General features: G+C 35.8%; 2 protein-coding genes across 2 annotated transcripts; one reads left to right on the forward strand and one right to left on the reverse strand.

The window, feature by feature from the left end:
• Positions 1-2,969: 2,969 nt before the first annotated feature.
• Positions 2,970-9,494, reverse strand: LOC137926448 (uncharacterized). Its single transcript, XM_068770047.1, has 4 exons — positions 8,846-9,494; positions 6,841-6,999; positions 6,381-6,529; positions 2,970-3,269 (listed from the first exon to the last, which is right to left on the reverse strand). Exons 1-4 carry the CDS (start codon positions 9,492-9,494, stop codon positions 2,970-2,972), a joined length of 1,257 nt encoding a protein of 418 aa, XP_068626148.1.
• A 629-nt stretch (positions 9,495-10,123) lies between these two features.
• On the forward strand, positions 10,124-19,227 carry VhaAC45 (Vacuolar H[+] ATPase AC45 accessory subunit). The gene is made up of 3 exons (XM_068769902.1): positions 10,124-11,064; positions 13,410-13,567; positions 18,430-19,227. The coding sequence occupies exons 1-3, from the start codon at positions 10,245-10,247 to the stop codon at positions 18,649-18,651; spliced, it is 1,200 nt and encodes a 399-aa protein (XP_068626003.1). The 5' UTR covers positions 10,124-10,244; the 3' UTR covers positions 18,652-19,227.
• Positions 19,228-19,435: the final 208 nt, after the last annotated feature.

A 19,435-nucleotide genomic window follows, 5' to 3' on the forward strand; every position in this document is an offset into this window, starting at 1 on the left:
TATATCACCTTAAATTGTTTATCTTAAGCCCTGTTATTTCCAGGTGAGACATGACCATAAACTAACTTGTGAAGCTATCAAGCAATACAGTACAAAATGAGTGGCAGTATAGATAATTTTTGTTAAAGAAAGTACACTTCGTGTGAAAGCGTAGCGATATAGATTAGGGTTAGGTTTGTTTGGCCGCGTGTATGCTTGTCTGTGTGTGTATGTTCTTTCGACGGGATGCGGCGATCGTGTGCCCGGAATAGATTAGTAGAAATATATTATTTCAACAATTGTCTGTCGTTTTATTTTTCAACCGTTTGGACGGGATGACTTAAGGTTGTATGTGTTACCTTCGTTAGCAATTGCTCGATAATTTATGTAGCTACTAGCGTAGCAGCTTATTGTTCGCGCGTCACTTGTCAATACAAGCACATAGCGCGCAAAATAGATGACTGTTGGGGCCTGAAAGTTCTAGAGTGAAGACTTAGGTCAAAAGAAGAGAAGGACCATAACTGCCTTTCTGTGAACAGTTATAATCCTTTATAATTAATACACAAAGTGTTTATTATATAAAATTGTATCACCGGGAATCGAATCTACGACCTACTATCGTCTTCTTCCGCTATGCAACCAACGCATATTATTTCAATCTTTAAATACAAACATGTGTCTTTCCCCGCAAACAATTAGTTCTATTGTTACTATACGCTTCGATAATATTCAACATAAAAATAAGTCCGATATGGAAGAAGACACCCCCATATCCCCAAGGATTCTATATTGTTGCTCATGTGTCCGTGTCCGAGTAGGAGTTGCTTCTAGAATAGAATCAGGCTTATGTTCTGCTTTTATTTTAAAGCGCTCTTCTCTGGATATTATGTTCGTTGGACACTGCTTTTTTGATAGATTAACCATACATGTACACTGCATTTTAAAATACTTTAAAATGAAAATGTGAAAAATTTGTGTAAATGTATAAGTGGATTAAATAAATGATACCCTTATTAAGCATAAAATAGCGGCTATTGTTACAACTGTACGGTAGATTAGCGAATGCAAAATTGTTCAGTGCATTAGCGAAAGATTATTAGTCCCTAAACATCTATCATTTTCATTATCAACTCATAATTACGGTGCAGTTGTTCTGGTAGCATTTACCTACACGAATTAAATACATGAATAATAATAAATGCAATTTAACGTAAATAAATAGTTAACTAATACTAACTACTTGAAACTTGTCAAGATCGTCTGATGACTAGTGCAGGTCGCTTCTAATTCTTCTGTTATGAGTAAAGCCTATGTCCAGCTGTGGACACAATGATTATGAAATAGAAATGTATCGTTTCGAAGATGTTAATGCTGCTAGTCTAGCCCTAGGGCTTTTACAGGTTCGTCTGATATTAGTTCACGAAGCGGAAGGGTCTGAACTAAACAAATGTACATGTACTAAGGAAAAATAAATTAACAGCAGAATGGTGATTTGTGCCAGAAGTACATTCCGCAAGACCAAGGCGACAGGGCGCTTAGCCTAAACCTTTATAACTAACTAAACTCAAGGGCTCCCTGTGGAGCCCTGACTTGATCCGATACATATTACAGCTTTACCGGATTCTTTTTATTCAGCTGGTAGACCCACCCCACTGCATAGGCCCCTAAAAATCGCCACGATGTCCGGTCATGCGCTGCTTCCATTCGGCAAATCACATGATCCTTGATCCACCTAGCGGGAAGCCTGTCCACACCGCGTCTACCGCCCATGGTCGCCGCTCGAAAACCGAGCGATATAAATATCTAGAATAATAAACTGTTATATTGTTTGCCTAACATCACAGTGGGATTCCTCAAATTTTGCAAGACAGTGGCAATATATGCAATAAGTCGGAATAAAATGTAGATAAGCAATAAAAATATTGTAATTCAAATAAAATAAAAATTACTTTAGTAATAAAAATAAACTGATACATAACTGTAGAAGTAAAGCAAAAAACAATAATCTGTGATAAAATAGTAATAGACATAACTGCACTGTTTGAGGACGGATTCGTGGTACGGAATGGAAGAGAAAGATAGATGGAATTGTAGAGAGAAAGATAACATGAAGTAGAGTATAGAAAACAAAGAATTATAAATCCGTGTTCCCTCAAATAGGGGTCGAACAAGAGGTCCCCAATAACGGGGGCCGCAAAAAAAACATGACAGGGGAAGCGTTAAGGCTCGGAGAAGTGATGGAAGAAACTCCAGGTACATCTTTTATAATAATTAGGGATTGTCATCTTGTAGTTATAGTGCAGACATCCTCGTCAACTTACTTTTGACTGGCTGTCCTAGTAAAGTTGATATAACAATATGATATATTATGAAATAAAAAAACATTAAAATCTTAGCATTAATTTATTTCAAACAAACCTAGCGTACATTTTCTTGTAAATAAAATAAACTTAAGCTTAATGTAAAATGGTTTTAGCTTGTGTTATGTGGAGGCTTCTAATAAAAACTAATGTATTAGACGAGTTAAGACTTGCATAGTGTTTTACGCAAGCAAGAAACTCTGGAAAAACTTTCTGCTCATAGTTCGGACAAATTAAAAAGAGAATAGAGTCCATCGTCTATAGGATACAGTACCTTGACATGTTTGTTAAAAATCGATATCTAGAGAATCAGCCTTGGTGGTTGAAAGAAATATAAAACTACAAAATCTCAGAGGAAGGTGTACAAGAAAGAGCGAAGTGGATATATAAACTCTATCATCAGATAGAAGCTGTGTTTTGCGCTGCTAGATAGACCTTCCATTTCAAATAAGACCAGATGGAAGCCACCTGCATTCAGCGTCTTCCGTCTTTGACCTTTAAACGTAAAATATACCTTCATTTCGAAATTACTAACAACTAATAGTTAACCTTAACTATCTCATCAGACGGTGTACATTGAACGTTTTAGCAGAACGAAAATATGCAGTAAAACTATGGAGACGCAATGTATTAATTACCAGCTTCGGTTGCGATCACCAGTTGCTTACCCTGGGCGTCATCATACCTATCGTTGGAGTGGCAGTTGTATACTGCGCTCACCGCGACCACAAGGATCCCAAAGCAGATGGAGCTGACAAATAGGGTGCCGAGGATGACCGAGTTGAAGTATGGCCCGCAGTGAACCGAAGCCCCGAAGCTGTGACTCGATGTGTTTGTATCGTTCAGAGGCTCGTCCAGGGGTTCGTCCATCATCACGTCCAGCGCCCATGGCTCCTCGTACGTACGTCCAATTCGACGGAACGGTTGGATCTGAACATTAATTTATTTATCGCTTTTATATACGTAAACCAATGCCATTTTATGTATCCACTTTAAAGTTATTTAAAAAGAAATTTTCATACCGTTTTGAATTGTTGATTATTTTAACATTATAAGTAGTAAACTACCACAGGCTCGGAATGATCTGTTGCGAAGAGCCGACAAGAAACTCAACAGTTTCTCTTTTTAAATTATTTTTTTTGAACATTATACGAGGGTGAATCAAAAAATTCTTGGAATCAATATTAAAAAATGCAAAGATTTAAATAATAATATTTTATTTTTCTACATAATCTCCCTCCAATGCAATGCATTTAACTTTTCTTAATTTCTAACTTCCTTATTCCTTGTGTAAAAAAATTATTTTCTTGACTCTCGAAAAAGTCCTCTACGGCAGCTATAACCGCGTCATTATCGTGAAATTTTGTTCCACGAATTTCCTCTTTTAATTTTGGAAATAAGTGAAAATCACTTGGGGCTAAGTCCAGAGAATATAGTGGGTGGTCAAGGAGATTGAAGCCAGCACAGCGGATTGCGTTGAGCGCAACTTCCGATCGATGAGCAGGAGCGTTATCTTGAAGGAACAACACGCCCAACGACAGTTTTCCACGACGTTTTTCTTTAATCGCTTCACGCACTTTCGGGATTAAATTTGCATAATAGGGTCCAGTAATCGTCTGGCCTTTTGGCATGTAATCAATAAAAAGGATTCCTTCACTATCCCAGAACACAGAGGCCATAACTTTGCCAGCGGTAGGAGCAACTCGAAATTTCTTAATGGATGGAGAGGATGGTCGTTTCCAAGACATGCTTTGTCTTTTAGTTTCAGGATCAAAATGGTGGACCCACGTTTCATCCATGGTGACAAGACGACGGCAAAAATTATCCGAATCACGCTGGAACATTTCGAGATTACGCTTGGAAATTTCCAAACGTCGCTTTTTGTTTTCGTCGGTTAACATTCGTGGCACCCATCTTGCAGACACTTTTTTGAACCCCAGTGAATCAATTAAAATGGATTGAACACTACTAAAAGATATCTTTAGGATCTCAGCTATATGTTTTATAGTCATTCTTCTGCCTTCCAAAACCAGATTCTCAACCTTTTTGACATTTTCTTCTGTAAGGGAGGTTGAAGGCCGCCCAGAACGCGGGTCATCTTTACAGCTTGATCTACCTCTTTTAAATTCAGCCACCCAGTCCGCAACCGTAGAATAGGGTACAGCATCACCCCCTAATGTCTGCTGAATGTCTTAAAAAAATTCCTTCGTAGACATTTTTTTCAAACTGAGATATTTTATCACCACACGTAACTCACTTTTATCCATAATTTTGACTTTTTAGCAACTCGTTGCACAAAAAAATTTATTACATGCGAACGAACTGACAAAAACAAGTGACAGTATGCATAAATATAGTGTGATAGACACTCTTTAATTTGAATATCGAACTTGATCCAAAAAGGTTTCATATATATGCACTTCTAAGAACTTTTTGATTCACCCTCGTAATATGGGGGACCGAAAAGTAATGTCATTTCTGTCAACATATTTAACTGAAAAACCTATTGATTTTTACCGCTCCGGAATTGAATATTTGTATACTAGATGGCAAAAGGTTATTGATAACGAAGGTGAATATTTTGTTGATTAGAAATAAAAACTTGTTAAAAATGTAGTCGTGTGAATTTAACTTAAGCGACATTACTTTCCGGTTCCTCTGATATTAACCTTGCAAATGTTTGGTAAGCCAGCGGTAGTAGGTCGCGAGTTCGATTCCCGGGATACAATCTTATATCATTCACATTTAGTGCGTTAGTTATATAGGATTGCCATAGCTCACAAGCTATCTCAGCAACACTACAATCGCCAACCCGCCTACCAAACATAGTGATTAGGATAAATCCTCCCATAGATATCTTTGGGGGAGGCATGTACCTTACAGTGGGCGTCCATCAGAAAGTGAGATAAGTGAACAAAGCAAGTCCAACACTTCAATCGATATAAACTCTTGAATGCTAAAATAAGATTCATTTAATAATATACATAACCAGCGATATACATCCTGTATAACAAATATGTACAGAGTGATTAGTTATAGGTGTAAAAGTTTTAAACGAATGAATAAATAGATCCATTGTTAGCAAAAACCTTTAAAGATTTTACGCCCATTTCGGATCACTTGTATAAAGTGATCATCCAATCATTATGACCACTCATTCTGTTGGAAGTAAGGTAAAGAAACATGGTATATTTATTTTATGTTTACATATAGTTCTATTATAAAATCCCTGAATTAATTTCCAATTTATCCCCTAAACAATTCAGAGCTTATGTTAAATTAAAATTGATTAATAAGGTATAATATTCAGGGGCGGCTTCAGCTCGTGTAGCACCTGTGTGCAATGAAACCCTGGCGCCCCCCAGGTCTGACTCCCCCTTCCCCGCGGCTGTAACTATAAAGTTTTGTTCATATTCCAACAAGCTATTTTATAAGTAGGTATAGCTTACAGTATGGTATTAGTTACGGCCTTTCTTATGACGGCAGAATAACACTTATTGTTTTATGCCTGTAGCACATCTCTGTTGCGAAACTAAGCGTAGAACCGCGATAGATTCCAAGACGATACTCTTAGCTGTCTCAGGGAGCGCCGCTGCGCCCGCCAAGACAGCAGTGCCCGTGTGCATTTCACACCTTGGACTATAGGTTAAGCTGCCCCTAATAATATTGTATTAAACATTACATAGGAGATAAACATGCCCGGGATTAGTATCATGCTGGTTTTTACGGGACATATGTAACAGGAAACATTTTGTAACAGGAAAATTATCTTTAAAAGCGTAACTATCGAGTTTCTTGGATCTTCGCGATGGAACCAACATTCCAAACCTGCCGGTAGTCTGTGTATGAATATATATTAAAATGTACATTGTATCAATGTCTTGACTTTCCGAAAGTGCTTAGCAAAATTCGAAAAATATGTTTAATTTTATGTTTTGATTAAATTTATTTTTTCGGATCTTAGCTCAAAATCCACAAGTCACCAAGCATTGCAATAGACGGAGAAAATATCAACACCAAGAAAAACAAGATATTTTTCACCTGGTAATGTGAAATTGTGACAGCGCTTCCGTCACGCATGTTGATGACGACCAGCGGCTCGCTGCACACGTACGAGTACTCCCAGGGTGCGCCCACGCCCATAGACGACCTGCCAACTTCTTCTCCACCCTCCAGCAAGGTCACGTCGTCTGTAAATGAATTTTACTACTCATTGTTAACTCTAACTAAAAGGGAAATACTTTTGTTTGAGGCATTCCGAATGTCTGCTCCAGTCTCATCATCTTTTTAGCCATAAGACTTTTAGACGACTTCAGGATCTTATCAAAGTCCTTGTTGACCTTGAGGGTCGCCTTTTTACCTTTTTATTTTACCACACAAAGTTTAGTTTGTTATCTAAAATGTCACCTAGAAAATATTCTTCAATAATTTCAACGACGATGTATATTTGGCTTATTCTAAAATCATAAACAGTTGTTAAAAATAAATAAAATATACTAACCAATTGTCCATCCATCTTTCTCGAAGGAAAAATTAAATTCAAATTCAAAATCCGTGTATGCAACCTTTGTGGTGAGATGACGTCTCCTTAGCCGCTCCCCCGCCACTATTGGGATTTGACTGAACCTGTCCTGACGGTATGGACTAGAAGAAAATACTCCTGCGGAAAAACGTAGGCATATATTAAATATAATTAACATCTACCAAGTCCTGATTTTTGTAAATGGAACACCACAGCACGAAACAAGAGTAATGTTTTTTTTTATAATCCTTAATTTTAATTTGGACATGTCAACCTCATTCGGCCATCATTAATATTCGCCATTAAAATCTTTAAAAATCATTGTGGAAGCGATCAACTGCACGCGGCAATCTGCAAAATCGATTCACCGAGTAGTTTCAGCAAAGCATAATAGATTGCACGATGCCAACATCGTACGAACAAAATTTCAATAGCCTGAACAGTCATTCTCTCGTACTCCAATTCTTTTATTATTCCTTATTAAGGAAGGTATGTGCGAATTGTCGCCACCTCTGGCGCCCCCCATAAGCGTCGAAAAACATGTGATGTACATAGTCCGTCAATATATCGGCTCTAACGGCAAAAACAGGAGGAGAGGTTTCACTGTTCAACGCGCGGGTAACAAAACGACAAAGTCAGCAGACTCTCAGTAGGCTGCTGAGAGTGAAAGAGAGAGAACATCAGAGCTACTGCAGCTGAAGACCTGGTCAATGGAGGATACATTACACTCCTACAGCCAGGGACGGATTTGAGCATGTACAAGGCCCAAAGCGTTAAACTTTAAAGTCCAGATAAAATTTCGCAAAAAAATCAAAAGCGTTTTATGCAGAATTTCTATTTAAACCGAAAAATGAATTCTAAGCTATTAATTTTGAAAAAAGAAACATGTTTTGTTTTATGTTTATAAGCTGTGTGGTTTAAATCGAGTAAAAATAAAAATTATTTCTAAATAGTTATGAACGGGGGCGGTAAATACGTGAATCTGGCTCTGCTTATAGCCATGATTTTGGTAAGAGTTTCGTAGGTTATGTAGCAATTATAATTGCCTCTAGATTACGGGAAAATATTTTGCAATTACGGAGGGTAGTGAAGTCTAGCTCTACTTTATGTCGAGGTATAAGGCTAGGCTACGGAACTACGGTAGAGTGTGAAAGAGTTTCTGTAGTTTGGCCGGTAGCGATTGGATATAACTTTATCTATTTTTGTTTTCTCTACGCCGTTTGCGTGTACAACTAAACATGTTATTGAATCGAGGTACTGTAGCAACCTCCTCGAAGAAATAATTACCTCTTTGTATCTTTATTCAAATATTTAGAATGCAAATGTTAGAAAAATCGTTTCGAATTCAGAACGACGTTGTCTATAAATAGCACCGACGTAATGAATGCCATGCATTGTATTTTATTATGTCCAATTTTTAACCATTTTTGTTAAAAATATTCCAACAAACCAACAAAAAAAACACACAATCCTTTCTCAGGCTAAAGGCTATGTATGATTTCCTTAAGAAAAAAAAACCTAAAGGGTAAATAAAAACGTGAATCATTAGTTTTCTTATTGCGTCTATATATTTTTTTTAATTTAAATAAAACTGTTTTATGATAACTTAATTTCTCTCTGGCTACTAATTCTTAAATATGTTAGTTGTTAAAATTCGATGCAGTAAAAAGATATTAAAAATCATGTGCGTGTCACAATAAAAAGAACAAAAAAGTTTTTTTTTTCTTTTTGTAATCATCATCATTTCAGCTGTAGCACGCCTACTCCTGGAGATCGTCATCCCGCATGAATATAGGACAACAGGATCGGTCTGAAGCAGCATGCTATTCCATGATCTACAAATTTTTAAGGATTTCTCAATGATTTACTAATCAGAAGAAAATTGTATAAAGAGTTTAAAAATATTGGTTTGTAGAAATGTCGTTTATATTTGCTTTCGGAATATTAGGCAAAAAAACAAAAAACGATAAATGGTAACACTAACCGACGAACCGAAACAAAGCTTCGCTGCTCTCCACCATGACTCCTCGGTCCAAAGTGATAAGTTTCCTTTTCCTTGGCAAGGGTTCTAAGTTTTTGACCACCACTGGATTATATTTTCCAGTGTAAAATGCAAGCACTACGCCAACGGTAATTTTTCGTATGGAATGATATACTTCTTTTATAATAAGATCATGTCTTCGAAACGATTGTATTCTAGTTTCGTTATATCTGTTAGGGAAATATATGTAATAGTGTCCGTAGCGTGCTTCATATATTTTTAAGTTTTCATGCGGATTGAATATGTAATACACATTCAGATTGTGGAACTCGAACATCTTTCGTAACGTTCTATAAGGATCTTTAACGGATGGGAGATATCTTACTCGATCCTGTAACATTTCATGGCGTAAATGACGAAAAGAAGAACCTTTATTGTCTTTTGCGCTGATGTCTTCGGCGCAAAAAGATTCTTCGACAAAGTTGATGACAACTTTACTATTTTTAATTGCTTCTTCGACAATGTCGACGAAAAAATCTTCGTTTAGTTTAGAAAACGGATTAGGTTCTGTCTTTATGTGACTTAATACCTTATCGTGGTCTATTAGAAACACCGGCAAACCCGTATCTCCTTTGCAGAAGCTTAATAACATTATTATTGTTAGACTATACAAATGCAGCATTGTAATATTTTATGTATTTAGATATTTATTACAATTGAAAATTGCATTTGACGTTCTAATTTTTTCTTTTAATAATTGACATGTAGTTTATTTAAATAGTTTTCTCTCGTTTCTTTTAACTTTAATAAGAATATTTTTTTAATATTCTTAGAACTGTTTGTATTTTAATACGGGGATTAATTAAATCAATTAGTACAAACAGTTTAAATTCTTTATAATTTAAGTACTGAATTCTTTGATGTTTAGCGTTATTTTATTTAAACAATCTTGTTAGTGAATAATCCGATTATATTAAAATATGGACTTTTATGTATTCGCAATTTTAATAAACAGTACATTAAGAACACCACAAAATTTGCGGCTGTCATAAAATAACCGCGAATCATTATTTTATTATAATCTTTTACAGCAATTTTGTTATATTTCTGATTAATTTTTGATTATTATTTGCTTTATTTTTGATAGACAAAATTGATATAGGCTACTATTTGTCAACATTTCGCAACAATGTAATTTTTTCTACCTACTTTGCTGCCATTGAGTTCTGGCAACATTAATCCAACCATAGACTAAGCGTCAAACTAATCATATGATCACTTTTCACATGACCGATGGTCAGTCGTCATCCACCACCTCGAATCGTTTTATGACAAATTTCGGGCTAAAACTTTACTTTTAGTCCGTATACGTCCACTAGTTGTAGTTGAATATTCATTAAATATGGCTTTCGGCCGACTAGTGTTTCCTCTTTTAGTGTTCTGTGCGGTCCAGAGTCATGCGTTTTACGTACCAGTGTTCCTTTGGGGAGATTTGGCGAAGACATCATTGAAATCTAATCCACTAACAGGGGTAACCGAAAAGGAATTCGTCGACACACTTAAAGACGAGGTAAAAGACGATATTTTCACAGTCGTATTCATTGAGGAAACTTTGTCCGTTGAAGATTTTTCACTTAAAACTTCCGACGGTGATACAGCGTTCCCGTATTTACGTGCGAACCTCGGTGAATCTTTATATTTACCCTCCGTATGGAAAGCACTTGATGCGCTGAACAAGTTTGCGGACTCTGACAAAAAAGATCACGTCAAGTTGACTGAGAATGGACTGTCGGCCGAAATTAGGCCAGGTAGCAGCAAGTTCCTATTTATCCACCTAAAAGATGCTAACGAAAAGGACACTAGAGCTGAACTGCTCCGCCGCCACAACGATTTCATGGAGGACATGTTTACGAAGCTCCACAATCGGTACGACCAGGTTGTTGCAGTGTACACAGCACACCAACCCTCATGGACGATCCCAGAGACAGTTCGTGTCCGGCGCCAGGCGAGTTCAGGCAACAAAGACTACAAGCTTAATGGCCTTCGACTGTACGTCGCTGAGCTGCTTCTGATGGAAGGGAACAAGACAACTTGGCTGGATAACTTGGAGAACCATTCCACTGAGTTCAACGAAACATTAATGACGATGTCCACCACCATGAACTTTGGTGGTGATAATTTACAGCTCAATTTCGTTATGAATGGTGGTTATTGGAAATTCGGTAAGTAACTTTTTTTACTGGTCTTGTACTACTGACTAAATGACATTTGTAGATATCTGGGGTGCGAGGGTCCAGTGCGCTGAGGATGTTTACAATAAACCCTTAACATAGTGAAGCACAGGAATCCTTGGGAAGCCCAGGCTGCAAGAATTTCACGGGATTAGTAGGTTGTTGAACTTTTAGATCACTTCGGCGGACAATCCATGGAATGACTTGGCACATGGGCCCCAATGAGGTTACCTCCGCTTGTACTGTAATTTGAAGTTAATACCCGTTTATAATTCTGATTCAAGGGTGCTCGACAGCACATTACTACCACTTTGGATCACCATCGCCAGCCTTAGCGCCGGGATAAATGACATAAACTCAAAGTTATATAAAGATTTTAACTTACTATCATGCTATAGAAGTTTTACCTCAAAATATTAGCCATTTTTTAAAGCACTGCCTTGGTGGGAGAAATCTTTAAACACCAATTAAGACTGAATGTCAACTATTTTGAAATGCACATCATTGTATCACATTTCTGTTGATCACTATAAAATATAAGCTAGAATGACTCATTGCCATTTTAATTGATAAGTAGGCTGGGTAATAAGACAGACAGGCAGACATTTAAAGCTGTGTTATTAAATATTCTAAGTTGAATTTGAAGTTTCATAGATTTGCTATTTAGGGGGGTGGCCTTATGTTCAGCTGTGGTAATCATATGGCCGACATGTTGATTTTTGCCGGTAATGTTATATAGGAAGGCTAGTGATGATCACTGATAAAGTTCACCTGACTTTAAGTGATCTGATCCATTAACAATGTTTTGCAATACCAAGTTTTGTTGTTAGCTTTTAAGTAACAATGACCATAGAGTGACAGGGTAGAAAAGAATGGAAAAGGTTAGGAGAGGACATACTGGCAAACAGACATATAGAAAATAAAATAATCACAAATATTGGGCTAACACTGGACTAACATAGCCTGTGCAATGTCTGATTAAAAGACTAAAATAAATGCAAATTCAAAATATCAATTAAAATATTCAAGTATTTATTTTAGTAAGCATTTATATACACTTTTGAATTTTAAATTAGTTTAACATTGTAAGTAGTAAAGCTACCACTGGCTCAGAATGTTGATCTGCCATGATAAGCCGGAAACTGAACAGTTGCTGTTAAATGAGTTTAAACAATTTTGGACATGTTATAATATCAAACATATCAATGTGAGAACAAACCAAGTTGTATACATTTAACCAATTAAAAATACTTGAATGCTCTAATAATATTTATTAGATAACATACATTTAATTAAAGATTTAATGTTAAGAAAAAGAACGTGTTAGATATCTTATAGACCTTTAGAATATTAAATACAGGAACACTCAAAAGATTATTATTTCAAATATAGTTTTCCAATTTTTTCTTATTTTTATATGATATAAAATCGTATTTTTTAACCTTCAATTTTAAAACGATTGTTTTCATTGACATCTGTCAATCGTCATCACCACAGATTAAAGTAATAATATACATTACTAAATAATAAAATTGTTACATGAAAATTGATAGCGCAGCAAAAAGGTTGTAAATTTAATTTATTCATATATGTTTATATTGCAAAATATAAAAACTCAAAACTTTATAAAACATAATAATTTAAGTATATATTTTTGTGAAACAAATTTGCATTAAAGGAAAACAAATATGTTAAGTTTATGACTTGTAATCAAAATCTGATTATGATTGCAATAAAAAAAATATTTTTCATTTTAGAAAGACAGTATCTAGTGGAAGTACTACTTTATATAAGCACAATAATAACAATAAAATTTCATTTTAATTTTTTTTTACATATGTTCTTACCTAGCCTTCCTAACAAACTTTGAACTGTCAAGATATTACTCTAGACTTTGTCATAACAACTTATGTAGTTGTTGTTGCTATGCTGGAAGTTGTAGACATATATATCTGGATCATCAGAGGAGAAAGATTAAAGATATCAACATTATTCCCGAATAGGCAGCATTTGGGAAGCTCACAAACATCTCATACAAAATACAGTAATGCCTGAATATGAAGGTCTTTGATCATTGTGTTGTCAGTGATAACTTATGGATATGAGAAGTAGTTGCTTAAGGCTGCCTTGTAAAAAGGCTCAAGGTCACCGACATTGCTCAAAAAATTGCTCGTCTAAAGTGCCATTGGGACGGACACATCTCTGGTGCAACCGCTGGCTGTTGAGGTGGAAATATTCTCGTATGGTGACCAGAAGCGCGAAAACTGGACGTCTATTGGCTGATATGATTATGATGTTGAATCAATTCCAATATTAATATTCTATTGTATTTTCAGATACTGTGGTCTACACCAGAACGAGCGTGACCGAGACACTGTATCCGGAAATTGAAGTTTATGCTATTGATGGATTCTCATACCGGTGTGCCCAGAATGTCACCTTCTCCAGAGTCAACGAGACTGTGCCGTACTCCGTGACCTTCCGCGACATGAAGGTGAGAAATTGAAAATCTGTACCCAGCCATTTTATATTTGAAACCGCGTTGAGAAACTTCTTAGTAGAATGATTACACAGAATAATTGGTTGTAGGAGTAAAACTTTCAAAATAAAAATATAGCTAATTTGCTGTAATTAATGTGTAAATGTAATGATGACATAGTAAAAAAAGCGTTTTGAATATTCGGGTTATTATGTATTCAAATTAATTATTGTTTATTATCTGTCCCTACGTACTGCCAGAAGATACTGGCCTCTCGCATGAATATAGAAAAAATAAATTAATTAAGTAATTAGAGTGATCTCTTTATACAGCGTGATTGTAAATAGGTATAAAAGCTATAATTTTTTATGACAAGCTTTGCTTTCACCTATAAAGCTCGCACATCTATAAGAAATCATCCTGTATAGCATTATTACTATCACAATAATGAAACATTTCGTTTGATAAGATTCAGTGCTTAGAGTATAGATTCTTATTTGATGCGGTATTGCTCTTTGTTGGTCGCAACAACCTTTCATGGCGGCGATGGGGGCAGGGGCGGCTCTAGCTCGTGTAGCGCCCGTGTGACCCCCCCCCCCCCCTCGGCTATAACTATCAACTTTGCCGTCGTAACAAGAAAGTTTTTTCATATTCCAACAAGCCAGTTTGTAAGTATATAGGTATAGCTTACAGTGTGGTATTAGTTACGGCCTTTCTTCTTATGGCGGCAGAATAACACTTATTGTTTTTATGCCTGTAGCACATCTCTGTTGCGAAACTAAGCGAAGAATCGCGATAGATTTCAAGACGATGCTCTTATCTGTCTCCTTCGAGGCGGCAGCGCTCCATGTGTATTGCACACATTGCACTATAGGTTAAGCCGCCCCTGGATGGGAATACCAAAGGCAAAAAGGTGGCGTTATGAAATATATTCTATTTTCCTGAAATAACATTTAATATGATTTATCTGAATTACACTACTGCCTAAATGGGATTTGCAGTGGCCGCACGTTTTAAAAGGTAGGACGTCTTTAGCCTAAACCTCCTTCATAAGAGGCAGAGCTCGAGAGCTCCCTCGGGAACCTCGCCTCGGGATTGGAAGGTCGTCGTGCGAGCCGCGATCTCAGATTATGTTGTTACACCCGTTTAGTATTATGACTGGGGTAGTGTAGGGTGGACACCGATCTGTATTAATTATCCAGCATCTGAAAAAATTACTCAAAAGTCCTGTCACCAATTACAATTATTAGAATTTTATAGAGAAGTAAAAGAATGTGTTTTAATTTACTAGTTCAAAAAACATTAAATTTTTTTGAAATACGTTTATATTTATTTTTATAGGTATTTAATTGCGACTGCAAAATTTTAAATATTTGATTATGACTCGGACTGTCAAGGAACTTGACCACTATTGCACTGTAGTTAAATATACATAAACTTTGAAAAATTGTTTCTTTTTATTTCTTATGAAATACGAAGGATCTTTCCAACCACCATACTTCCAAATTAGATTTTTTTTATTTATACTTAAATTTGTTGGAGTTGTACAAATCTTCAAAGATAACAAACACATTTCGTGAGATCCGATGGGAATGGACGCAGTGGAGACAGACCGGCTGGCGCCTTGTAGAAGCGATCGATCCTTAGTCTGGCGCCAATGTACCTTACTAGGGTGACCTTGTTTCCCTATAATCTAGGATATCCCAAAAAAATAAAAAATTTTTTGGAATTGCATAAGCTCTATAACACTTTTTCTATATTTAAATGTAATAAATCTATAATATACAATTTACAATCTAAACGGCAATTTGATATAGATAAAATTAATAGTGACATATAAAGAAAGTTACCAGAGGAAATAAAAATATTATTAGGTGTACCTAGAGACAAATATAGAAAATATCAAACGACAAAGACATTTTTTTCATACTTCAGTGCAATATAATATAAATTGAGATCAATTTAGCTATTCAAGTGTCTTAACTATTCAATATATCGATATCTTTCTGGTTTAGGGGGAAGGGTAGGGGTATATTCGGCCTTCGGCGAAGCACCGTTACATTGCATCATCCATTAAAACCTCCTTGGTGGTCTTATGTGGTAATAAAAAAAAATTACACGCGTTTTTGCGCTGCGATTATTCAAATACAAAATATCTTTATTCAAGTATTTATTTACATGCACTTATGAATCGTCAATTATTTTAACATTATAAGCAGTAAGCTGCAAACGGCTCGAAATGCTGATCCGCTAAAAAGAACCGGCTAGAAACTCAACAGTTGGTCTTTTAACCTTTCTATTCTATCAGGATGATTCAGGAGTACGTCTATCCAAGGTACACCCCACCTTAGGGTTACTAAAGTTAAAAAGACTTTCATTATTATCATGATTTCAGACGTGGCACATTTACTGACCAATAAGACCATGTGGAAGTGGTGGGCAGCGGAAATTTAGTGCCATAGAAACTCTTTAGCTAGTAATATTATAATATACTTTGAATGATTATACTGTTAGTGTAGGAATAAAAAGATCCGTAGACGAACGAAAGATGCCAATGTAGTTCAGCTGATTGGACTTGTGGCAGTGTAAAGACCATGACGGTTCGAGACCAGTGTCAGCGTAACGTGGACAGACGACCTTGTTTAAGCCGTAGGAAGAAGGTGGATGAAGGCCGCTTCTTGCAGGTCTTATTGGAAAGCTTTGGGAGAGATATATATCCAGCAGTTGTCGTTCTAGGCATTCAGTGATAACGAAATAATACAGTTGATATTAAAATAATATATTGTAGTCCCATTTTTATTTCCAAAATCATGGTCAACCTACACAATTTGTAAGGAGCATTTCTTCAATCGAGATAAAGTCGCGTGTGCAGTTCGTTGACGTGGTTATTAATGCGGTGGCCACACGACATGATGTTAAATGAGCCTTTATTTTAATCTGATCCAAAAATAAAAATAGGACAAGATTAGCAAATTTTAAATTTAATTCCGAATTTTTTAATTAAATTTTTTTTCCCATTAATAAATTTCTCAATGTATATACTTTTACAAAAGATTTCGGATAATGTTCAGAAAACTTTAATTGCGAGATTTAAAAAAATATCAACGAACGTTTCCATAGTAAAAGTTATTATAAATTATTACACAGAATATAACAAACCTTGTAAATTATGTCTTCGGCTCAAGATTAAAATAGTTGACAAAATTTTTAATTCTTAATTCATTTGAAATTCAAAAAAACGATCCTGCTGAATTTTTTCAAGCATCATTTCTAGATGACATATTTATCATCCAAAGTGGTGGCAGAATTGTTTTGAGGTCTATAGAAGATATTACATAAAAGACGCGTTTTATATTTTTTTTATCTAACCAATCCTCTGCCTTTCATTATCACCATATCAGTTGATAGACACCCACTCCACGCCTTAGGCCTCCCACAAAAACTTCCACGATGACAGGTCTTGCGCAGCCGGTATCCAGAGATTTCCCTCAACCTTGATTATGTCGATGGTCCCCCTAGCAGCAAGTTTAACCACACCGCGTCTGCCGTGTCGTCGTCGCTACTCGAGAACCTTCCATTCCTAACAGCCTTTACACGAGCGATGAGTCCAGCTCATTGGTGCTTCAGACGAGCAGTTCTTAGATCTACGTCAGTAGCCTTGGTTCCTCAATCTTTGGGTATATCGAATATTTTATACAGGAGACCTCGTTTCCAAAATAAACTGATATCTCAGACTTTTATACTTTTTCCTATTGTTACAAAGAATATATCAATTTCAAAATTTCGTCCAAATGAAATACTCAAAAATAAAATTCAGTAAATATGAAGAAGAATTAATGAAAACTAATACAAATTACATAGATCTTCAGTGTTTCCGGTCGACTCTTTCAAGGTTATCTCCCCATCTTGTTTCTTATCCATTCTCGCTATGTCGACTACCAGCTCATTTGCCAATCCGTTATATGTCGATTATTTTCGATAAATTATTGATATCCTCATTTTTGATTCGAAGTTTTGCGTACATCTTTTTTTCTATTGGAATGCGATAGGCCAATGTCATCTAGCTGTACAATCTGCAGGGGCAGATATTAAACAACAATAAATTTTAAAAGTTATTCGAATTTCAAATACGCTTTTACTTAATACATTATCATTACGTTATTATTTATAAAAACAATTTATTTTTAAAAGCTATACATTCCTCAGCAGAAAGCATTTATATGGTCACCCTGTGAAGCAGTCTTCAGATTTGATAGTGTATTTTTGTACAATCAATTTGTACACCTTGTTTATTTTGTTTCTTTGTTGCTCTGAAAAACATGCTGACAATGTTTCCGTGTGATAGTGATATAATATCTCGTGAGGCTGCCCCGTGGAGGGGTGTAACACGTGTAGAATAGATTAACAGTGGTAGTTGTTTCGCATTGTTTGCCGCACGCGCATTTATCAGCGGGCTGGCGGGCGGTGCACTTCATTGCATGACTACTGCTACATAGCGGAAGTAGCTATATGTTAGTCCCTTTCTTAGTTTCTATAACCTGATTCTGTTAGATGTATAGTTTTATTTGTTTGTCTATTTCTATTGGACTGCGACTTCTTATAGGGCAATCTCTGCTGGGATAGCTATTGTGTTATATGATATATCGGGGAACAAATCTTTTCGCAAATTGTATGTATAAAGTTGTAAAATTTCTTTGGTTGGTATTGTTTGTATCTGGCTGGTTGTGATGACTTTAAAACAGAGACATTTTGAAAAAAGGATTAAGTTAGATAAATTTTCTGTAAAAAGAGCTGTTCGATTGTTTTCTTTTCTGTTAAAATGTACACGAAATAGGGTGAAATTGATTTGAGAGTAAATGCGGTTTTATCAATTACAGGTACAACCGTTCTTCAAACCAACCAATGAGTCAGATCTGGTCTTCGGTGACTCGTTCAACTGCGTCGGATTCTTCTCCGTGCCGATCTGGTCGGGTCTGATGGTCGTGTTCGTGCTGCTGGCAATCACCTTCTACGGCATCATGATGATGCTTGACATTCGCACGATGGACCGCTTCGACGATCCCAAAGGAAAGACCATCACTATAAATGCGGCCGAATAGGTCTGAATACGGACGGTGTGACCATAGCACAGAAATTACCCAAATAATAATTTATTATCTTGAAAAAAAAATGATTTCATGTGTCAATTATAATAATTTAACTGGTCACATCGACGGGTCACGTGGTGGATGTCAAATCTGACAGATAAGTAAATCATAGCTCAAAAATCTATAGTTGTTAAAATTGTAGACTTGCGTTGAATCAATCGTATAGAAAGTATACATTATATAACTTGATTTTGAATTCTGTATTTCATAGTTACGACCACAAACAAAACTAATGTAAGAATAATTTATTCGCAAAGTTTATCTCCTGGTTTTCTCGCTGATTTTACTAACGAAAGTTAAAATATATTTATTGTCTAAAGTTGTATAGAAAGCTTTTAATTGTAATTGAATAAAAATAAAAAGTATATAAAGTATATAGAAACCGACAATGTGCCTATTTGTCTTCATATAAATACAGTAGGAGTATATAGTATGTTAGTTCTGCATAGGTATCACAGGGGAATGGTGATGTTGAAATTTGAGATTACTATGGATAACGTGAAAAAAATTATTTACATAATTTAAAAAATATATCTGTCAACTTTTCCGCCATTATAGACAAAACTTAAAAAATACATCTGTCAGTATTACGTCACTGTCTAATTTCAATTGTCTACGTAATGGCGGGTAATTTGACGTCAATGTCAAAATTCGCGCCATTATAGCCAATATTAAAAAAAAAACATGGCTGTCATTATTACGTAGCTGTCAAATGTGTATTATAGTTGTAAATTCG

The sequence above is a fragment of the Battus philenor genome, unplaced genomic scaffold (genome assembly GCF_028537555.1).
Source record: "Battus philenor isolate CCGP_79_NKW_IND1 unplaced genomic scaffold, ilBatPhil1.0.hap1 SCAF_29, whole genome shotgun sequence".
Lineage (NCBI taxonomy): Eukaryota > Metazoa > Arthropoda > Insecta > Lepidoptera > Papilionidae > Battus > Battus philenor.